Below are 22,071 nucleotides of genomic sequence, written 5' to 3' on the forward strand. Positions count from 1 at the left end.
TGACACCTTTTGGACGTCTGTCAGGCACCTGAGAGAGGCCAGGCAGGGAGAGCAGACATGACCCTAGACCCCCGTCTCTGGGAGGAAGCAGCCCTTGCAGAGTTGTGGGGGCACGTGGCCCGTAGTCTCTGCGCCGGTCCTTCTCCCCTCGCCCTCCCAGGGCTGGCCTCGGGGTGCAGGCAGAAGCTGGGGGCGGGGGCAGGAGTGCTGGACGAGGCTGTGTCTGGGCGAACAGGTTCTTCCGTCAGGAGGCTCCATGCCCCCTGTGTCCTGCTGCTGCTGGCCTGGCCCTTGTCCTTTCTGACGAGGCCTCCATGGTGCCTGCGTGGCAGGGCCTCCGTGCCGCTCGCCCTCTGTCCCCGGGGGTGCGGCCCAGGCCCCAGTGGCTTCGCGGACACGGGCACAGGGTTCAGCCTGCCGTCTGCATGTGTGGCTCTCCTTCTAGAGGATCCAAAGGGAAGGACATCAACACCATCAAGTCCTTGCGCGTCCTGCGAGTCCTGCGACCCCTCAAGACTATCAAGCGGCTGCCCAAGCTCAAGGTGGGAGCCTGGAGTTGGGGTTCAGAAGTGCAGGGGCCATGCACATGTGTTGCGCCTGCACGCACACAAACATGCATGTGCTGTGCACATGGGTGCACACATGTGAGCGAGCACGGGGGGCTGTGCGTGTGGGGGGCACACACCTGTTCCGTGTGTGCTGTGTGGGTGTGCATGAGTGTGTGCACATGTGTTCATGTGACTCCCTGTCCTGCTGCAGCCTCTGTGTGGGGCGGGGGTCAGCAGAGCTGAGGAGACCCCCACATTAGGTTTTCTCAGACCACGCCCTGCGTGGGCGGGATGGGCATGCTCAGCTCTCTGGCCCTCCCCCCAGGAGAGCAGCTGCCCAGCGGCGTCCTGTGGGCTCTGCTTCCGTAACCCGTGGCATGGGCGGGGCGGAGCAGCGTTTCACCCACGTGGCAGTGCTGGGGGGGGCAGGGGGTTGTGGGACCCCGAGGAGCATGGGTGTGGCTGAGGTTCTGGATGAAGGCGAGAGTGAACCCCAGCACTGAGACTCGTGCTGAAATCGAGTCGTGACTGAGCTGGTGCCGGGCGCTGTGTGAAGTGCTCTACGCGCTTAGAGCCGCCTCGTCCTCCAGGACTGTCTGCAGTGCGGGCTCCGAGCACCTGGAGCCGCCAGCCTTGGGGACACCAGGCCCCGTGGTCCGAGGGCAGTTTCCTCAGAGCCTGCGTGGGGGCGGCGGGGACCGTGGGCCCCGTGCGGGTGGGCCGCGGCTGTGTGTGCCGAGCCCGTGCTGCCGGGCGGTGTCTCGGAGGTGGCTGTGGACCTGCCGCTCTGCACACGAGGGCGGGCGGGGGGCATCTGCTCGGCTTTGAGGAGGGGGGACCAGGGCCAGTCGGCAGGACAGGGAAAGCGGGGCTTCCACGTGGGGAAGACGCTGAGTGACAGCCTGGTGGCCACAGACGGCAGGGCCGCCACGGGCCACGAAGCGCGGCCTGTGCCGGGGCCGCTGCGGCGTCGCTCGCTGCGGCTCTGCCTGCGCAGTTCCGGGGGCAGGAGCCGGGGCCGGGCTCATCCCGTCCCCTCCGCTGACCCCTGACCCCTCGGGCCAGCCCTCCGGGCACAGGTCGGCCGGGGTCCCAGGGCCCTTGCTCTGTGGCCCACCTGCCCGGCGACACCTCTGCTTGCACTGCCTCCCCGAGCTGTCAGGTCCCAGGTGACCCATCCCTCCCGAGGGAAGGACGGCAGCGGCCGCTGGTCGCAGGGCCTGCTGGTGGTCACAGGCCTCTGGGCTGTGCAAGGGCCTGTGGCGCCGGGACCCCGAGGCTCTGAGCTGCGGGCCCCTGCCCCCGCCCCGCAGGCCGTGTTCGACTGCGTGGTGAACTCCCTGAAGAACGTGCTCAACATCCTGATCGTCTACATGCTCTTCATGTTCATATTCGCTGTCATCGCTGTGCAGCTGTTCAAAGGGAAGTTCTTCTACTGCACGGACGAGTCCAAGGAGCTGGAGAGGGACTGCAGGTACCGCGGGCCGCGGGGTCGGTCTCCCTGCCACAGGCCCACAGGGCGCTCGCGGGGGGCGCTGGGGCGTAGCCGAAGGGCTCTGTAGACCTTGCAGGGCTGGGATGGCCCTGAGGTCAGCAGGTGCCTGATGGCCGCAGCCACAGTTGCCGCCGTGGGCGTGGCCGCCGTCCAGGGCGCGCAGGAGCGGCACCGTCAGGAGGCCCTGCAGCAGAGAGTGTGCCTGAGTGGACGCGCGCGGGGGGCTGCGCCCAGCTCCTTCTTCTCCCACAGCGGTGGTCCCGCTTGTCAGTATGCGTCCGCCGCTGCTTCCTCACCGGCTGCGCCCGGTGGGCACGTGGGCAGAGCTGTGGAGCACCGTGGGCCACAGCCCCAGGGGCACATGCCTGACCGCGGGCTCTGGTCACCGCCTTCCGCAGGTGCTGCCATGTCCCTGAGTAAAATCTCACTTTCACCAGCGCGGACTGGGTGCCGGGGGCCCCGCCCCGCTGGTGCTGGGTTTCTGTCCGACTTTCAGCCTTCTGCTGAGGGCGTCGTGCCTGGCGATGGCCTTTTCCCCGGCGGACCGACCGCTGGCGCATCCCTCCTGGGCGCGTCTGTGCGAGCCTTTGCCCCTCGTCCTCTCTGTGCCGCTGTCCCCTCCTTTAGAGCCCTGGGTGGACTCCTTGGCCAGGTCTGTGGCTGCGGCCCCTGGGGGCTCTCTGCTCCTCCCGTGGCGTCTCCTAAAGAACAGGGGCTCGCTGTGGTCCAGTCTGGTTTCTGTCTGATGTTTAGGACTCTGTCCTGGGTAAGAAGTCTACCCCGCGGTCAGGGAGCTGTTCTTTTATGTTTCCTCAGAGTTGTGTTTTTGACTTTTGTATCTCGATTGGCAATCGCCTGAAGGGAAGTGAGCTTTCTGCACTGCGAGGCCCCGGCGGCCTAGCACCATTTATTGGGAAAGACCGGGATTCTTTGTTTCTGCATAAAAGTAGCAACTGAGATGTAACTAATATGCCATAGAAGTCGCCCACTGAAAGGCACAATTGACTGATTTTAGAATAGTCACAGACGTGTGCACCCGCCACCACAGCCCACTCAGGACCATTCTTATGAGTTAACCCGCAGAGAACCTGCTCCGCCCAGGTGTCTGCCCAGCTGCCCCACTCGGGCCCTCAGCAGCCGCTGAGCTGTGTTCCGTCTCCATTTCCTGTAAACGATGTCACAGAGCGTGTGGTCTGTGTGTTCCCAGGCTCGTCCCGCTGTGGCGTGTCCAGTGTCGTCCCATGCTGGGGACGGGCACGTCTGATCTGTCCGTGCACCTGCGGGTGGACTGTGGGGTCACAGAGTGGTGCTGCTGTGGACATGTGCACACGTCGGTGTGGACAGAGGCCTTCATGTCTCTGGAGCCGACACCTGCGTGGGGAGGGGCCGGGCCAGGCCTTGTGGCAGCTGTCGGACGGCTCCAGGCGCTGCCAGGCTGGTTGCCACGTTGCCACCCGCAGGCACGCGGGTCCTGCTGCCTCCACGTCTTCCCCAGAACCTGCCATTTTCCTTGTCAGAAATTGCGCCATAACCGTCCTGGTGGGCGCACACCTGGCGGTGTCCCTCCATGGCTGTGGTGTGCGTCCCTATCGTGAGGTGTCCCGTGGAGCATCTGGCCCGAGCCCGCTGGCCGTCCTTGGGGAAATGTCTGCTCAGACCCCTCACCGGTTTCCGATGAGAGGATTGTAGCACTTCCTTCCGCACTCCCGATGCAGCTCCCGTACCAGACCGGCGGCTCCCCAGTGTTTTGCCCCATTCCGTGTGCTGGTGCTGTGCTTTGAAGCACAACAGCCTTTCAGTTCAATGAAGACCCGGCGTTGTTGCCGTTGCTCGTGGTCAGGGTGCCGTCTCCCAGGCCCGTTTGCGCATCTGAGCCCGTGTTTCCTTCCGAGTGTCCCGGTTTCAGCGCTTGCACTCAGGCCGCTCCGGCACTTCGGGTCAGTTTCGGGGCGTGGCGTGCGCTGCGCGTCCTGGTCACACCTCTGCACATGGACACCCAGCGGTCCCGGCGCCCCCCGCTGCCGAGGCTTTTCCTCCTCCACCAAACACCATTTCACCGTCAATGCGCGGGTTTGTCGGGACCGCCTTTAGCCGCTGCCCTCTCTGCACTCCCTCCACAGGGGTCAGTACTTGGATTACGAGCGGGAGGAGGTGGAGGCGCAACCGCGGCAGTGGAAGAAGTACGACTTCCACTACGACAACGTGCTCTGGGCCCTGCTCACCCTGTTCACGGTGTCCACGGGCGAAGGGTGGCCCATGTGAGTTCTTGCCGGGCCTGTCCGGCTGCTCGGGCGGAGCCAGGGTGGCGGGCGGGCTGGCTCTGCGTGCCTCACGCTTTGGTCCCTCACAGGTGCCCGAGGCTCTGGCTCCTGCCAGGCGGGAGGCAGCCCCGTTGTCAGGCTGTTGAACCTCAGAGTCGGGCGTGACCATCTCCTGAAAATCTTTCGAGTGTCTGAAGGCCTGAGGGAGGATGGGGTGTCCCACCATGTTGGCCCATGGCCACCATTCAGGCAGCTAGAGGGGTGTTCAAGTTCAGAGATGGGTGGAGTGGCAGGGGCTTCCGCAGGGGCCGGGAGGTTGGGTGGATGCTCAGGCAGGAGGCCCTCAGCAGGGCACGTGGGTGGGCTGAGAGAGAGCAGGTGAGCAGTGGGCTTGGTGTACCTGCCTGGCCTCGCTCACCTCTCCTGGTGACAGGACCTCAGGCTGCAGAGTGCACCCCTGGGAGGCCCTCCTACAGCCCCGCCTATGAGCCCTGTGGGAAGGTGGCCCAGCACCGTTGGGGGAGGCGCTCAGGCCCACTGGGTGGCAGTGCCGGTCCCGACCGCCCCAGGGCTGTGCCCCGTGGGTGCCTGAGGCTGGCGCTCGCCCGTGGCCAGGGTGCTGAAACACTCAGTGGATGCCACCTTCGAGGAGCAAGGCCCGAGCCCGGGGCACCGCATGGAGCTGGCCCTCTTCTACGTGGTCTACTTCGTGGTCTTCCCCTTCTTCTTCGTCAACATCTTCGTGGCCTTGATCATCATCACCTTCCAGGAGCAGGGGGACAAGGTGATGTCCGAGTGCAGCCTGGAGAAGAACGAGGTGGGTGCTTCCTCTCGGCCCCTCTGCGTGCGTCGCTCCCCGCCCCGCCCCGCAGAGGCCAGGCAGGCGGGGGTGTCCGGGGCTCCTGCTGGAGGCTGAGCTGCAGGTGCCCCCTTCTCCCCGAGCAGAGAGCCTGCATCGACTTCGCCATCAGCGCCAAGCCCCTGACGCGGCACATGCCCCAGAACAAGCAGTCCTTCCAGTACAAGACGTGGACGTTCGTGGTCTCACCGCCCTTTGAGTACTTCATCATGGCCATGATCGCCCTCAACACCGTGGTGCTGATGATGAAGGTGCGTCCGGGGGGCGGCAGCTCCCGTGCCTCCTGACCTGGTCAGCACCGTGCCCGTCAGTTCTGCACCGGGTGCTGGGAGGACAGGAGGGGTGGGGATGAGTCTCCTCAGCCCGGCCAGTGCTTGGGTGGGAGCCACAGCGGGCCCCGCCCATAGCGGGAACCTCCGGCCGCTGAGCCCGGCACCCACGGCTCTCGCTCCGGCAGTTCTACGACGCGCCGTATGAGTACGAGCTGATGCTGAAGTGTCTGAACATGGTGTTCACGTCCATGTTCTCCTTGGAGTGTGTGCTGAAGATCGTGGCCTTCGGGGTGCTGGTACGTACGTGCCTTGCCTCCCTCTTGGCCATTTGGTCTGCATTCTGGTTCCTCCCTCTGTAGAGGGACCTCGAGGGCTCCTGGTTTGGTGCTGGGATTCCCTGAGCCCCAGAGCGCACCTGATAGGGGAGGGGCCCCACGCCCGACTCAGCCGCCCGCCCAGCTCCTGGAGGCCGGGCGCCCGGCTCCCCCTGCCTGGGCACTGAGCTGTCGGCCCCGCCCCTGCCTAGCCCAGGTGTCTGAGTGCCTGGCCTGGCGCTGTCCTCCCGGCATGGCCCACCCGTCCCCTCGCTGCTTCCTGACCAGGGCCCCCTCCTGGTGCTCCTTCCAGGCAGAGCCCTCACCGGCCTCTGGCACTCACTGCCCTTCCTTCTCTCTAGAACTATTTCAGAGACGCCTGGAACGTCTTTGACTTTGTGACCGTGTTGGGAAGTATTACTGATATTTTAGTAACCGAGATTGCGGTAAGTAGCATTTCTCAACGCCCCTCCAGGGCCCCAGAGTGGTTTCCTTTCGGAGGGGGAGGGCGGCCCCTCCTCCCAGCAGGCGCTCCCCTGCACAGGTGCTGTTTGGGGATTTGGTGTCTCTCCGCAAACGCCTGTTCTTGGGTGAGAAAATGTTCCCGAAACATCTGCTGGGCTGGCAGCTCACAGTAACAAGAAACTGGGAAGACAAGGACCCTTTGGTTTGTGTGCATCTAACAACTTGGCACCAGAAATATATAAACTAAGACCAGTAAGAGCTTAGAATATTTTAAACTACCAGCTTTGTTTTATATGTGAAACTGGAGACAATGATCCTTTTCAGACACACGTGGGCTACGTTCAGAAAGTGACACACGCCGGGGGGAATGTTGCTTCCAAGTGTCCGGAACATGAAGTCTGTTTTCTGAGTGTGACACACACGACATCAGAAGAAACGGCAAAGCATCTTCATTTTGTCTCGGGCGGCCTCCCCAGGAGCAGACACGGGGGAGTGGGGGGCGGGACGGGTTTCGTAAGGTCATGTCGCAGGAAGTGTTCCGGCAAAACCGGGAGAGGAGGGTTGGAGGGGCGAGGACGCGAGGCGGCGGTGCGGGGCCTTTGGCCAGAGTCGGGCGCTGGGCCCGGGTGGGTCGCAGCTCAGAGGTGAGAGCTCTGACCTCTGTCCCCTGCATCCTCGGCGGAGGACTGCGCCTGGGGTGTCCGTTCTCAGACACCAGGAGAAGCTGCTTCCACAGACCAAGTGCTGGGGGGGGGAGGGACAGCAGGTGTCGCTCTCATGAGGCCAGGCGGGGGCGGGGACATCCGTGCACGCACCTGGCCCACTCTGCTCCGCCCACGCCTCAGGTGTCCATGCAGTCGCCTTCCCAGGTGGGGCTGGTCACCCCTCGGGAGGAGGGGGCTGGTGCCAGCCGATGTCTGTCACCTCCGTCCATCCTCCTGCGCCCCTTTGGGAGTCCCCTGACCCGTGTCCGGGCTTCTCCCCACCCCCACCACGTGCCCTGCACTCGGACAGCTCCAGCTGCTGCACTAGTTGCATCGTGGTTACAAGTGGTCACAGGAGCCCGACCCTGCCCAGGGCAGCCGTGTGTGGCCAGTGTGGTGCTCTGCTCTGCTGCCGGTCTCCGGCCTGAAGAGCTGTAGTGACAGGCACGGTGCCCGCTGCGCACAGTGTGCTTCCTGCCGCTGAGCTGGGACCTGTGAGTCCTGACACCTACAACACCTGGGGGACGGTGGGCACAGAGCCCCAGGGGTCCCTCGGTGGCGTGGGCGGGGTGGCCCTGCTCCCTGACCCACACGTTTCACCTTCGAGCATCCAGTCCCGTCTGTGGCTGTCCGTTCCTGCTGAAGGACATGAGGACGTTACCAAGCCAGCATTTTATCTGTGGCTCCTGAGTGACAGGGAGCGTGGCACGCGGAGGGTCCTGTGGCTGCTACCCCTGTGCCCGTCCTCTGCTGCTCAGAGTCACCGTTCTGTGGCATCCGGGCTGGGTAGGCCAGGACGAGAGCAGGACCGGCCCCAGCTGAGACAGGTCACGGCCCTGCAGCGTGAAGGGGACCCGTGTAGGTGACTCATGCCCAAGGTGCTGGTAGGCGGCCTCAGCCGCACACGCAGAGGCCTCATGGACCTCTGCCCACAGCAGGCGCGTGCCCCACTGTGCAGCCTTGCGGGGCCAGGCACGGCCTACGCCTCGGCCCTGGCGCTCGGCCCTCTGTGGTCCTGTGAGCACTGGGCTGCAGTCCCGCGTTGTGCCCTCCTCCCAGGGCTCCGCTCGGCGTTGGCAGCCCTGCAGCCTGACACCCTTTGCTGGGCATCCGTGCGTGTGCAGACCTGCAGGGTTTGTCTGAAGGTCTCCTCCCCAGACCTCCCGCCCTTGCCTGGGGTCCTGTCTCCCCTCCCTGGGGCAGCTCCCTTCTCCACACGCCACGGCTGCTCAGGTCCAGCACCGGGAGCCCTGCCATCGGTGCCTGCGTTCTCGTGGGGCCAGAGCCCACGTATCCAGCCAGCCCCTCCCTGAGCCAGGTTTGCGGAATCATCCCTTGACGTGTGGGGCCGGGGTGAGTGTGTAAGAGGTGACAGGCAGGGGTGCGGCCGTCTCTGGGGGACCCAGCCCTGGAGCCGTGCCGGCTCTAGCCCTGGACGTAGCACTTCCTTCCCCGGCTGCACTCGGGAGGACAGGCTCCCGTGTCACAGACGTGTGGTCTTGTGGGCAGACAGTCCGTGCCAGAGCCAGGCAGCCAGGGGCGGCCCCTCTCCTGGGGACCTGGCCTTGCTCTAGAATCAGGGGTGTCTGCAGGGACTCCCCCGGTGTCTCTGTTGACCCTGGACAGCCGTGCAGGGGGACACTGTGGCTCTGGCTGTGCTCCGCAGCCTCACACCTGGGGACAGGCCGTGCTGCCTCCAAACCCCCAGGCCCTGCGTGGCCGCTGCAGACCGTGTCCCGGCACTGCTCACGGCACAGGGCTGTGTCATGTCATACGTGATGTTTCCACCCAGAAACGAGGAACGATTCCTCCAGGGAGCAGGACGCGGTGAGTGCTCCCCGTTTGCCTGAGGCTAGTACCGTCTCGACACCAGCTTTAAAAAGGCAGAGGGAGGCAGGAAGGCCGCAGCCCACGCCCACGCATTATGCAGACGTGGGATTCCAACCACACTCAGTGCACTGGCCCCACCGTCAGGGCGAGAGGCCGGGCTCCTCGCGACACGGGGCTGCCTGTTACTGTGGCCCCATCGTGGCTACAGAGGAGACGCCCAGTAAAATGAAGATTTGCTCGTGATAAAAAGGACTAGCAACCTAGGAATTACTGACGGATGAAGAGCAGTGACCAAACAATTCCAATCAGAGGCCGCACGCAATGGCGGACTCTGGAGAGAGCATCCTTCCCGCAGAGGAGGGCAGCAAGGCTGTGAGCAGCGCCGACTGAGCGCAGGCCCTGGGGGCCTGGAGAGGGCCCGGCCGCGTCTGTCTGGCTCCCTGCTTGGAACTGCACCGGCCACTCGGCGGGCGTCCATAAACCCTTGTCGGGTGCATAGACAGGAAAGACAAACATCTAAACCCAGACAAAGGGCAGGCGGCGCGGTCACTGTTCACACGTGACGTCATCCTCCAGGGCTGGGACCCAGAGTCGCGTGAGGCTGAGGAGAGGGTCAGCTCGGCCATGACTACGTGTGGGCGCGAGCCAGTGGCAGCGTTCACAGCAGCTCGGCGGTCCTGGCGACACACCCAGCGTGGAGAACGACCAAACTTCATCAAAGATGTTGGGAGACTCGAGTAGATGGAGCTATTTATGTTCATCAGTAAGTCCTGTTCGTTTCCTAGAGGCGACAGATTCCCCCACAGGGACCTGCAGGTTCAAGGCAATTTCCATAAAAATACCAGTGATTTTGTCTGTTTGCCTGTTGGTTTTGGAACCTGACAAGCTGCTTCTAAAAATTATAAAATTATAAGAAGGTGCAAAAACTCCCAGAAGTCAAGATACAGAAGGAGAAGGTGCTGCTGGGGGTGGGAGGGCGGCCGCCCCCGCTGTGGTGTGACCCACTGGGAAGCCGCGGCCACCGGCGTGGGACGGAGCCAAGCCTGGGGTCAGAGCCTGGAGTGTGCGGAGCTTGGGGGGTTTGTGATCAGCGAGGGGAAGCCGGCGTTGGGTCTGCGCTCACACTGTTCACAGATAACCTGCTTCAAACGGATGAAGACACTTAACTATAAGAAGCAAGACTTCAAAACTATGGAAGGAAATGCAGAGAATATTTTTAAGACCCTGGGATGCGAACTGATTTGTGAACCAAATATATAAAGCACCAGCCGTAACTGGAAAAAAGCGTGTGGTGAAGTTTCTGTGGATCCGAGGAAGGAAGCGCCGTCTGTGAGCGGGGTGGATGCTTGCCTCCCACCCCTCCATTTCCGCCTTTCAAACACGCGTCGAGGTGCCGGCATGTGTCAGAGCCTCATCCTCGGGGGAGGCACCCGAGAGGCACCGGGCGCTTTGGCTGTGTGTTGGGACAAGACGTCACTGGGGCGGTGGCTTCCTAGTGGAGGAGACCTGAGCCGTGCCGTGCGGAGCCCGAGGCTGCGCTGTGTGAGGGACAGCGGGCGGGGACGGCCTCGCAGTTCCTCCGCTCAGCTTTTATTCTGAGCGAGTCAGGAGCCGGGTTTGGAGGGCTTTGTGAAGGCAGGTGACGTAATCTGACTTTTCAGATCATGCTCTGTTGGAAGACAGGGCCGGGCACAGGCAGGGGCCACGTTCTCCCCAGACACAAGTCTGAGACCAGCGTTCAGTGCAAGGTATTCATGTGGGAGGCGGTCCCAGGAACCCGGGGGGAATGGCGGACTGAGCCAGGGCAGGGGGCAGCCAGGAGGTGGGGCTGTCGGGTCAGCTGGCAATGGGGGTCCCGGTCGGGAGCTCCGAGCCTCAGGCACCCCAGCAAGTGGCTGGGGTGTTTCCCCCGACTGCCGTGTGCCTCTGGCTGATGCTGCTGGGGCGAGGGGCCTGGCTGGGGAACTGTCTTGGGAGAAAGATGTGGGTGCTGGCAGTGGGTGTTGGGCCCGCGTGGATGTGGGTGCAGTCCAGCGCCACTGTCGTGAGCCAGGCAGAGAAGCAGGGTGGACAGGAGGCCAGGTTCCGAGCCTCAGAACCACACCCAGACAGGGCTGGGCGTGAAGCTGAGGCAAGAAGGACCAACTTCGGTCTGGGCACTTGGAAGGACAGATTATATCATGAGCTGAAACGGGAAGGAGTGAGGGGGGGACAGTGTGATTTGGCTTCCGGGAGGCGTCATGAGCTGAAACGGGAAGGAGTGAGGGGGGGACAGTGTGATTTGGCTTCCGGGAGGCGTCATGAGCTGAAACGGGAAGGAGTGAGGGGGGGACTGTGTGATTTGGCTTCCGGGAGGCGTCAGCCACAGGCAGGTGGACGGAGGGCCTGGAGCTTGGAGGGGACCTGGGCTGGTGACAGGGTCAGGAACTGAGCATGCAAGGTGGTGCGGGAGCCGTGAGCTCGGTCGGGGGGAAAGGGTGACGGCTGAGCTCCAGATGCACCAACGCGTGGGGACAGAGGCGTGGCCAGAGGGCGCAGGCTTTCCAAACCACAGGAAAGGTCAGCGTCCAGAGCGTGCAGTGCTCTTCTGTGGGCCAATAGGGGATGCCACCAGGTGGGAGCGGGCCGAGCGGTCCGAGTGGTATGTGCAGGAAACACAAATGGCGCTTCACGTCGGAAGAGATGCTCCGCTTTATCTGTATCTAAAGAAATACGAAGTGAAACCACCGAGATGCCCCTTCTCACACGCACGCACACACGCACGCACCCGGGTTTGTCAAAGCGAAATTCTAACCGCGCCACCTGCCGGCAGGGACGCCACGGGCACATGCCCACTTGCAGCCCCGCAGCTTCACGCAGGTCCGCGTGCCGGACCGTGTCTGCAGGGGCCTGGAGATGCTCACAGTCATGCCTGTTCACATGGTGATGTGCACACGTGCGAGCTCACAGCAGTGGCGGGGCTTCTGTTCACTGTACACGCACAGGCTGCCCACGTCCGAGAGGAACACGGCCTGATCCCAGCACCAAGGTCAAGGACTGGCAAGGAGACCCATTTTAAGAGTTGGTGAGAAAAGCAACTGTTCCCAAGGGTTAAGGGCAGTGACCCCATCGGGGCTGGAGCAATGGTGATGTCACCCCCTAAGCCAGGTGGTGAATGTATGGGTATTTTATTACCTTTCTTCGAAATGTGTATCATACCTGTATTTATGTGCAGTCTTTTTTATGTGGTATGTTGCAGGGTTTTTAAAATCTAGTAATATGAATAATCCAGGCAAAAAGCTGAAAGCTGCCATTTTACTCTCCCCTCCCAAAAAGAAATCAAGGTTGTTTCCCCAGCTCACTCAAGGGCTGGCGTCCCGCCCCTGTGCTCCTCACAGGATGGCTGGCACCAGCAGTTCCCACATGTCCCTGCACCCCAAGGACACCGCTCTGGGGGCTTCTGCGTGTGTGTGTTCCCTCTGGTGGAGGGGGATGCCGGGAGGGCCTCAGAGGGGAGGCAGGCAGGGCGCCCGGCACACGGCACAGACAGGAAGCCTCCCGAGAGGCTGCCCGTGCGGCAGAGACCTGTAGCCAGGCGGGTGGCCAGCGCCTGGCCCTCGGGGGCGGGACCCTGAGGCCACAGCCGCTTGAGGTTGTCTCAGACCACGTCACCCTGGTGCCCGGCAGGGCCAGAGCAGGTGCTGGCAGGCTGGGTCATGGGAAAGCTCACTGCACCCAACTGCACGGGGGCTCAGTCCCCCCCGCCCCATTCTGCACGGAGGAGAAAGACGAAAGGAAACCGTCCTGCGGATTCACGGAGCCTTTTCCATTTGTAGTCACTTCATATGTCACTTGGCGAATGCACTTTTTTTCCTTTGGCAAAAATATGAGTGTCAGTTTGCCCGTAAAAAACACAGAGCAATAGTTGCACCGAGGGTAAAGCTGACAGTGATTTCTCTGCCTGAGGGATAACAAGTGTCTGAGTCATTCTGAATTTGCATTTCAAACAGGAATGCAAATGAACGTGCCACTCTGTCTGCATAACTTACAAATTTCAAAACTCTCTTTTGATGCATTTTAAGGAAAATACCCAGTTTATCAAAATGCTGAAATTTTCCAGTGAAGTGTTCGGAGTTTGAGTTTGGCTTGTGTTGGTGACTCATTTTCTTGTTTTCTGTTTCTGTTCTTGATTCACCTTAACCTGCCTGCTGACTCACGCCATGCAACCAACATACAACGCGCACACCATGTCTCCGTCTGTATGTTGTGCACCTGCTGCTCAAACACCCTGATTTGTAAATAACACGCAAATATTCATCCATGACAACATCGCACGTAGGAAACGGTTGGTTTCATGACTTTAATGGTTCTTCAACCCTTGCTTTGCTTGCTCTGCCCGTCTGTGTCCCGAGAGCCCTCTGACTCCCTCCCGAGGCGCCTGGTCAGAGCCCGGCACACCCACCCCGGCCTCGTGCACGGTCCTGGTCTGGGGCCCAGCAGGGGCTTCCGAGCTGGAGCCGTTTTTCCTGTTGGGACCGGCTCAGAATTGGGGAGGTTTTGCAGGCCGTGAGCTTGGACCCCACCCCGGCAGAGTCCGTGGTTTCTGCTGCGCATTTTGCCCTCAGACGCAGAAGGTTCTGTCTGCCTAGAGGCCTCTGATCCAGTCTCCCTGGGGCTCCTTCCTGCAGACCCTGCCCTGAGGGGTCAGCCTGAGGCACACGGCTGGGGGCGGAGGTTCCGTCTCCGTGACTGGGCAGTGCTGTGTAAGGCCTGGCCGGGGAGAGGAAGGGTCTGCTCCAGGAGACAGCCAGGCTCAGGGCTCACTGCCCCGGTGCCTCTGGGTAGCGTGTGCGCACCCTTGGCCACTGAGCCGGGGGCGACCCCTGGGTGGCTGACCCCGGGCCTCCGTCCAGGTCTCCAGGAACATGTGAGAGGAGAGCAGGGACTTGAGCAGACCGCACTGAGGCCGCGACTGGAAAGTCATGTCAAGTAGCAGATTTACGATGCTCGTTACAGAAAGTGGATGTTCATGGGACATGGGGTCCCAACTGGATGGAAAGTCAGAGTTTTAGGAAATGGCCGTTGATGCTGCCCAGGCTCCAATGCGCGTCGCTCGGCTCTGGGCTCTGAGCTTACACAGGGCCCCTGCGTGCGGTGTGCGGGCTCGTGGGTCTTTGCCCAGGGCCGCTGTCGTCCACAGGCCCCGCAGGAATGACTGGGCAGGACGAGCGGGTTCCGCGCGTGGTCAGACCTCACCCCGGCAGCTGCAGGCCGGCCTCGGGACGGCCCTCGCTCTGCTGTGACCAGAGGCAGTGACGTGCTTGGATCCAGGTGACACTGGCCTTGGCCTGGGGCCAGCCCCTCACCGTTGGGCAGTGTTTCACAGCCCAGTGGGCTGTTACGTCCCCTTTTCAATGACCCCTCCCCACCTGGGCAGGGGACCCCAGTGTGCCACAGGCGACTCCTCCAGCATCCCGAGGCCTCTCCCAGCTCAGGCGGGCGCAGGAAGGCAGGGCCTGGCTCTGGGGCAGCTGTAGCAGCAGCTCCCGGCGCCGCTGAAGCCATGGACTCTGGGCGGCTGGGCAGGTGTGTCCCACTCCAAGGGGCTGGCTGAGGCCCGGGAAGACCGTGCACGGCCGCAGGGGGCTGCCGTGGGGATCTGCCACGTGCTGCCCCGCCCGCATGCAGTCTCCGCGGCGCTGCCTGGGGCTCCTGCCCAGGGACAGCCGCCCTCCCTTCCGCGGCACTTGGAGCCTCTGTGGCTGCTGTCACCATCCATCCTCATGGCTCCAGGGCTGGCTGTCTGTTTCCACCCCGCACCCCTCTCATAAGTGCCCCCTGAACCCTAAGAAAGTAGCCTGGGGGGGAGCCGGAGTCTCCACCAGAGGTGAGCTTGGCGTTTCCACAGGTAACTGGATGGACAGGCCCTGGCGTCCTCAGCGCACAGCCTGCCTGCCAACCCCAAAGCTGGTACCCCCAGTACCCGCAGGAAGTGTGTCTGCCAGCTGCCTGGGCAGACAGCTCAGAGCCGGGCAGGGGTTGGCTGAGCCCCTCCTGGCTGCTCGCACCTGAGCAGGCGCTTTCCCAGTGGCAGGCACTGGGCTGCCCACCCCCGTGAGCTGTGCCATCCTGGCCCCTACACCATGGCCCGTCTGTCTCTGTGCTGTCTTCCTGAGGACACTGGCATGTTGGAGGGCCTCGGCCCTGGGGTGCAGACGGGGTGGGGCGTCTCCTGGCCATCGTGCTCTCCTGGGGTTCCCTCTCCAGCACGAGCAAGTGAGGGAGCTGCGGGCAGCCCACACCACTCAGGGTTCCACCCGGAGGTCCGTGTCCGCTCCTTGCTGGCCTGGGCGACAGTGGGCTCCTCCTCCACCCGTTGACAGTCCCTGCGTCCCCGTCACTCTCCGAATCCCGTTCTGCCCGTGACCATGTCCTGTACAGCTGCAGGTCCCTCCGCAGCAGAAGCTGGGTCCCCAGCCACCCTGGGTGGGAACTGAGAGGTCAACCCCGAGGGCAGCAGCCCCGGGGAAGCCGCAGACGAGGCGCAGGCTGAGGCCAGAGGTCCGCCCGTCTGCACAGCGGTGCCGGGACCAGACAGGCAGCCCTGGAGCAGGCCCGGCCGCACGCTGCGGCCGTGGGCTCCGTGTTCTGCCCTCTGCTTCACGTCTGAGTCCGGCAGCCCAGCCTGCGTCGTTGCCTGTGCTGGGACACAGAGTGGCCTCCGAGCAGGTGGCGGCGGAAGCTGCCTGGTCCACACACACCCCAGCTTCTCAGAGACCCTGTGCAGGCCGGGCCCCAAGAGGGCGGTGCGGTTATTCGTGGTGGCCCAGGCCAGGTGGCAGCCTCATGCCTGGGTCCTCTGCGGAGGCTGCAGAGCACTGGCTTTTTCCTGCTGGATTTCCATCCCCTCGGAGGCGGGAGCAGTGCTAGGTGTCCCAGGTCCTCTCGGACAGAGACCTGTTTGGATTGCAAGGTGGCTTCCATGGTGTGAGCCGCAGGACCCCGGCACTCGCCTCCTAGGTGACTCCTAGGTGACTTGTCTGCAAGGGACAGGCGTGGCCCCAGAGGATGTGTTTGCCCCTCTGCGGGGTCCCACAGGCAGGGCCTTCCTGACTGTGTGCGGAAGGGCAGGTCCCTTCAGAGGCCTTTGCTCAGGGAGAAGCAGCCCGGCCCAGCGCCTGGACTGCGGTGGTGTCCTGCGCAGGTGGCTGCAGCCCCGCCTGGCAGCAGGGAGCTGCTTGGGAGACCTCTCTGTCCCTCCCGCCGGGTGGTCTCTGATCTGCATGAGGCTTTCCTCTCGTGCTCTCCGAAGGCCTGACGGCCACCACTGCCTAGGCTGCAGCGGCGACTTCGTTTTAATCTCTCTCCACCCACCTTTCTTTGGGACCACTGGGTGCGGGGACCCCAGGGGTGCGGGGAGGGGCTGGGGCAGCCTGCCTGCCGTGCAGGAGGCTCATGACAGGGGGTCAGAGACCATCTTGTTCCTGCAGAACAACTTCATCAACCTCAGCTTCCTGCGCCTCTTCCGTGCCGCCCGGCTCATCAAGCTGCTGCGCCAGGGCTACACCATCCGCATCCTGCTCTGGACCTTCGTGCAGTCGTTCAAGGTGAGGCCCGCCCGCCAGGCGCCCGCTGCTGACGGCCGGGGCACCCCCATCGGCGCCTGCTGTCCTGGGCTGTGGGCTCACGCGCCACCCAGAGAGCACCCTGCTGGTGCTCACAGCGCCCCAGGGGGTCCCCGCTGCCCCGCTGGGGAGACGGAGGGGCTTGCTGGGCAGGGGCGGGCCCGCGGTGAGCCGCCCTCCGCGGCCCCGGGGCTGACGCCCTCCCCACGCCCACAGGCCCTGCCCTACGTGTGCCTGCTGATCGCCATGCTCTTCTTCATCTACGCCATCATCGGCATGCAGGTGCGCACGCCCGCCCGGGCGGGGGGCGCCGACTGTGTCCCCCGGTGGTAATAGTGGCAGGCTGACAGCAGACGCTTCTGTGAGCCAGGTGCCACGTAAGCACTTTGTGAGTCTGATCCCGAGGAGGACCACTCTGTGGGTGAGGAGCGCCTGCTCTCGGGGACGTCCCGGGCGGCACGCCAGGGTGTCTGCTGGGCCCCGCGGTGCCGAGCAGCTGAGCAGCAACTGGTCACTGTGCTAGTCCAGCAGCGATGCTGAGGGACAGCCCTCCCTCCTCTGTGGGAGATGACAGACAGCTCAAGTCAGTGGGATCAGGTCCCGTCCCGGCTCACACAGTTTAGTTTGTCTTCATTTTGCAGAGAACACTGTGTCCATTATTTGGGGAAACGTAAAATGTACGAACAGTGTCCCCGTGACAAACCTTTGTCCATCTGGCCACTTTTCACGTTGCGGGGGACAGGGGGTGGCAGCGGGCCCAGAGGGGAACACAGTGGGGGGGGGCCAGTGTGTTAAAGGTGAGCTGAAAACGCACGTTTTAAACTGTCACGGATGGAAAAGTTCTTTTGCTTTAAAACCGCTGAGTCTGATGCTTGTTAAGACAAACGCACTTCTTCCTGCTGTCGTCTGTGGCTCTGCAGAAACATACACGTCCTGGGTCTTTGCTTTCGGTGGATTGTGACAGGTCATAAATTTTTCAGCTAGATTTCAGATCTGAAGCTTAGTTACTGATGCATCTGCATTTCTAACCTTGAAAAGTAAATAAAAATGTATAAAAAGCCCATTGTGATATTTGCACAGAAATTTAAAAAGGAACTTTGAAATGACCCACCGGAGCTGTTGCCACGTAACTGCTGCTCTGGAATCACTGGGGAGCGCGGGCGTGGGCACGCTCTCTGTCTCGTCCGCAGCAGAGTCCCTGTGCTCGGCCTTGGGTCCCACTCCCGCGGTCACCCGGGCTCGTGCGCAGCGGGCAGCGCACTGGGCTCTCACGAGGCACCTCTGCCTGGACGTGCGCTGCCCTGCCTCCGCGGCCGCAGGGCCGGGACGCCCCCCACCCAGGGGAGGTTTGCCCAGGCGGCCCCTGCCCCAGGGCCCCCCACCCGCGCCCGCCCTCCCCCGCCTGGCCCCGCCCCAGGCGCCCGCCCTCCCCCGCCCGGCCTGCAGCCTGCGTCCCCCACCAGGTGTTCGGGAACATCGCTCTGAACGACGACTCCAGTATCAACCGGCACAACAACTTCCAGACGTTCCTACAGGCCCTGATGCTGCTGTTCAGGTGCGCGGTGTGGGGGGCCCCTCTTCCTGCTGTCCACCCCTCAGGGCTCCCGGGGAGGGCCAGCCCCACGGGGAGGGCCCCTGGGGCCGGGGCCGGGCCAGCCCCCCGCCTGCACACCCTCCTGGCTGCAGGTGCCCGTGGGGTCAGGGAGCGGCCAGAGGGCAGAGCTTCTCAGTGACCAAAGGCCCCCGTGGGCCAGAGCTGCCGGTCTGAGGGCACCTTCACCTGCCCCCGTTGCTCACGGAAGCTGCCAGGCCCTGGGCTCCGAGGTGCAGCCCAGCCCTGCCCCCTGCGCCCCCCACCCCCCAGTGGAGCACTGAGACACGCAGGGCTTCTTTGGGCCCAGGGAAGGTGCACTCAGCACCCCGCTGTTTTCAGGCAGGACTCCCCTGAGGTGGGGTGCTGTTGACCCTCCAGGTTTGAAAACAGACGGCAGGGGACAGGGTCAGGGGGTGGGGCTGTGTTTTGCAGCCTCCAGAGCGTCCCTCACCGCGTGAGGAGCAGGAGGTAGAGCTTTGTGCAGGGCCCATGGTGGGGGCTGCGGTGCCCACATTCCTGTTTCCCTGCGGGGCTGCCCTGGGGACGGCTCAGGGTTCTCGTCCAGGCGGGGGAGACCTCAGGCCGCGGCTGGTTTGCTGGGCTGTGTGGGGAGAGCTCTCTCCCCACTCGTTCTCTGTGTCAGAGGAGCGAGCCCCCTTAGGCTTGTGTCCCTGCATCGTGCCGTTTCTCTGGACTTCAGCGGGGACCTTGATTTTATTTCTTCTCTTGCTAATATCCCTCCTTGTGCCATGAGAGAGTCGAGGCAGCCCCACGATGTCAGCCGGGGCTTCGAGCCTTCCGTCTCCAAGCCCTTCCCCCTCCCCGGTCCCTCTGTCCCACGGGGCGTCCTCACCCGCCGGGCGTGGCCCAGGCTGAGCCGCCACCTGCAGGAAGCCCCCGGTCTCTGGTCGCCCAGGGCGGGACACCCAGGTGCGCAGAGGGGCCCCGGGCCTCGGGCCTGCCTGCAGGTGTCGTGCACCCCTGGCCTCGGTGGCGGGCTGCCTGGGAGGACCCTTCAGGGGCTGCACAGGGTTGGGTGCTCGTGGTCAGTTCAGGAAGCAGTAGGGGCTGGTGTGGCTGGAGTGGACTGAACAGGATGGTCTTCGGGGTCAGGAGGGGCAGGCAGCGGGCCCCCTGGGCTGTGGGCACTCATGTGAATTGTGGCTTTTGCTCTGAGTCACAAGCTCTGACCTGTATTTAGTGGACCTGCCGGGCTGCTGAGCAGGGCTAAGGGGTCAGGAGGCGGCCGTGACTGCTGCTTACCCTGGGGTGGCAAGAGGCACTGAGAGTCTTTTTTTGTTGTTGTTTTTTTAAGATTTTATTTATTTACTTTTAGGGAGAGGGGAAGGCAGGGAGAAAGAGAGGGAGAAACAACATTGTGCGAGAGAAATGCCGATCGGTTGTTTCTCACGCGCCTCCAGCCTGGCTCACAACCCAACACGTGCCCTGACCGGGAATTGAACCGGCGACCCTTTGGTTTGCAGGCTGGCGCTCAGTCCACTGAGCCACCCCAGCCAGGGCAAGAGTCTGTTCCTTGAAGGTAGATGAGCTGATGGACAGGATGTGGTGAGGCAGAGACAGGAAGCAGGGTGATGGCTGAGCAGGTGGAAGGCTGGAGGGGGCCTGGGCCAGCCATGAAGGCAGGTGAGACATCATGAGGCCGCGGTGCTCTGCGGTGCCCACCGGGCGCCCAGCCTGGGCCCCCTTCTGGGGCAGTGGTTACCTTTCAGTATTGAAACGAGTCATTTGAAGGTCTGATGCCCGAGGGCCCTTTTCTAGAAGGAGCCGCCTGCCACACAGGCCGCACGGCTGTGTGGGTTCCCCGTGGGCGGGGACCCAGGCCTCACGGCTCCCCCTCCGCAGGAGCGCCACCGGCGAGGCCTGGCACGAGATCATGCTGGCTTGTCTCAGCAACCAGGCCTGTGACGAGCGCGCCAACACCACCGAGTGCGGCAGCGACTTCGCCTACTTTTACTTCGTCTCCTTCATCTTCCTGTGCTCCTTCCTGGTAAGTCCCGCACGGTGCCCGCCCCACCTGCGACCCGTCTCGGTCCCTCTGGGGTCCCCATTTCGTGACCAGTGTCACGCTACAAGCTGGTTCTTCAGACATGATGACCTCATTCACCCTGAAGGGCCTGCTAGCAGGGAGCTCAAGGGGCTTCAGGTCCTGCCAGTGCGCAGGGCTGAGCCGCAGGAGCCATGGGATGTGGTTGGAGCGGTCGGTGGGCTGGTCCCAGACTGATTTCCTTCCAAGTCAGGAGGAGCCTCCCTGGGACGTGAGCAGGAGTGGGACTGCCTGCCCTGTCAGGGCCCTGCTCTGCTGCTGCTCCTGGCCACGGAGCCCTGGAGGGAGCAGGGCAGTGGGTGCCAGCGGCCTGGAGCAGGGCGGCAGGGAGCGCATCAGTGCCGCTGGGCCGCATTCTAGAGGTGGAGCCAGTGTGAGAGTGACGGAGGGACAGCTGTGTCCCGGGTTTGCTGGGCGAGGGGAGGAGTGGAGTGCGGGCACAGGGTCAGGGCGGGAGGCACCAGGGAGGCCACGCAGTGGCGTTCGGTGTGTCTGTGGGGAGAGATGACATCCTCCAGGCCCCTGGTCCCCAGAGTGTGGTCCAGAGGCCCCTGGCTGAAGCCGCACCTGAGCACTCAGCAGAATGCAGACTCTGGGGCCCCCCCAGACTCACGGGGTCAGGATTTCCGGGGGAGGGGCCCCGCAGTCTGGGCTTTAAATGCTCTGCGTGTGGTTCTGTGTGCGCTCAACTCCAAGAAGCACTGCCTGGGCAGAGTGTGGTTTGAGGAGGCGGTGAGGACTCAGGCAGCCCTGCGGGCACTTAGGGGACGGGAGCCCCAGACCAGAGGTGGGGCAGCTGTCAGGGAGGCTGGCGGAGAGCCAGGGGGCAGTGCTCCGAAGCCGAGGGAGGAAATAGGCCCCCCGTGAAACGCAGACGGTGCTGGCTGGGAGTTGCTGGTCAGATGTGGAAAGGCAGGGACCACTGTGACCTTCCCAAGGACGGGTGGTCTGCACAGCGGGACCAAGCCTTCCTGCAGGAGGCTCACGCACGGTGAGTGGCGAGCAGACCCGGCAGGTCTGTGGCCGTGACTGTGGGCAGGACCAGCCAGCGCAGTCGGAGCCGTTTTCTAGCCGCACGCACCGCTCGGCACCGTGGGTAGGGAAGTGCGTTGCCCAGACCTGGGGTTTCCCAGGCAAGTCTAAGAAGGAGAGGATGGGGGCTGTATAAGAGTGATTTCAGTACCAGATACAGGATCAAAGCTGGGACAGAGGAGGGGGCAGCAGTGGCAGGTGGTGGAGGCAGGGCCAGTGGACCAAGGACCTGGTGTGGACGCAAGTGTTGGAGGGAGTGAGCCAGAAGGACGGGCGGCGTGGGCAGGGAGAGGAGCAGGAAGGGACTCCGCAGGCAGTAGCGGTGATCAGTGCCCATTGGTATTGCTGGGAAGGACCGGGTTCAGAGTCCAGGCAAAGGACTGAGGGGCTGCGACGGCAGTGAGGGTGGGGGTGGCGTAGGTCAAGGGCGGGAGGCCAAGCCGTAGCTGGCCCGCACCCGTGGGCACTGACGCCAAGGATGAGATGGGCATGCGCGTTTCATCCCCTGAAGGAGGGGAGCAGCTGGCAGGTTGTGAGACTGCGGAGCAGGGCGGTGTTGTCTTGAGGACGGTAGGGAGGGGACACGTCCATGCCGCAGCTAAAGCAAGAAGAAAGGGGGAGCATCCAGGACGAGGATGTGAGGGTTCCGGCTGAGGGGGCTGGGTTTGGAGGGTGCAGAGAAGGTCGGGGTGGGTGGGAAAGGCGTGCGTTTGGGACGGTGGCGCTTGCGTGTGGACCAAGGATACAGGAAAGTCTACGGAACTGTTTCCCTAGTTGCCAGAAGCCAGGCAGACGATGTACATGTTGGCGTCACCCTCTGAAACCTCAGAGGACCCCTTTCTAAAAATCCTCACCTAAGAACATGCTTATTGATTTTAGAGTGGGGAGGAGGGAGAGAGACCTCGGTACCAGAGGGAAACACCCCCCAGCGGCCTCTTGGACGCGCCCCACACCCCCCCCCGCCCCCCCAGGACTAACCCTACAGCCCAGGCCTGTGCCCTGATTGGGAATCAAACCCACGGCCTTTC

General features: G+C 63.3%; 1 protein-coding gene across 3 annotated transcripts in view; it reads left to right on the plus strand.

The window, feature by feature from the left end:
* CACNA1B (calcium voltage-gated channel subunit alpha1 B) overlaps positions 1-22,071 on the plus strand; it is a 126,492-nt gene that overhangs the window by 79,649 nt on the left and 24,772 nt on the right. For 2 of the 3 annotated variants that reach the window (XM_090275076.1, XM_090275077.1), the window contains exons 25-36: positions 446-542; positions 1,862-2,022; positions 4,164-4,301; positions 4,920-5,121; positions 5,250-5,414; positions 5,621-5,731; positions 6,112-6,195; positions 12,523-12,528; positions 16,218-16,334; positions 16,569-16,634; positions 17,816-17,907; positions 19,810-19,954. In XM_090275076.1, the coding sequence (XP_090131202.1) occupies positions 446-542; positions 1,862-2,022; positions 4,164-4,301; positions 4,920-5,121; positions 5,250-5,414; positions 5,621-5,731; positions 6,112-6,195; positions 12,523-12,528; positions 16,218-16,334; positions 16,569-16,634; positions 17,816-17,907; positions 19,810-19,954 (1,384 nt within the window). The remainder of the gene's footprint in view (positions 1-445; positions 543-1,861; positions 2,023-4,163; positions 4,302-4,919; positions 5,122-5,249; positions 5,415-5,620; positions 5,732-6,111; positions 6,196-12,522; positions 12,529-16,217; positions 16,335-16,568; positions 16,635-17,815; positions 17,908-19,809; positions 19,955-22,071) is intronic. The other variant, XM_090275075.1, reaches the window with a different exon arrangement.

The sequence above is a fragment of the Furipterus horrens genome, unplaced genomic scaffold (assembly GCF_987537825.1).
Source record: "Furipterus horrens unplaced genomic scaffold, mFurHor1.1.pri manual_scaffold_4, whole genome shotgun sequence".
Classification (NCBI taxonomy): Eukaryota; Metazoa; Chordata; class Mammalia; order Chiroptera; family Furipteridae; genus Furipterus; species Furipterus horrens.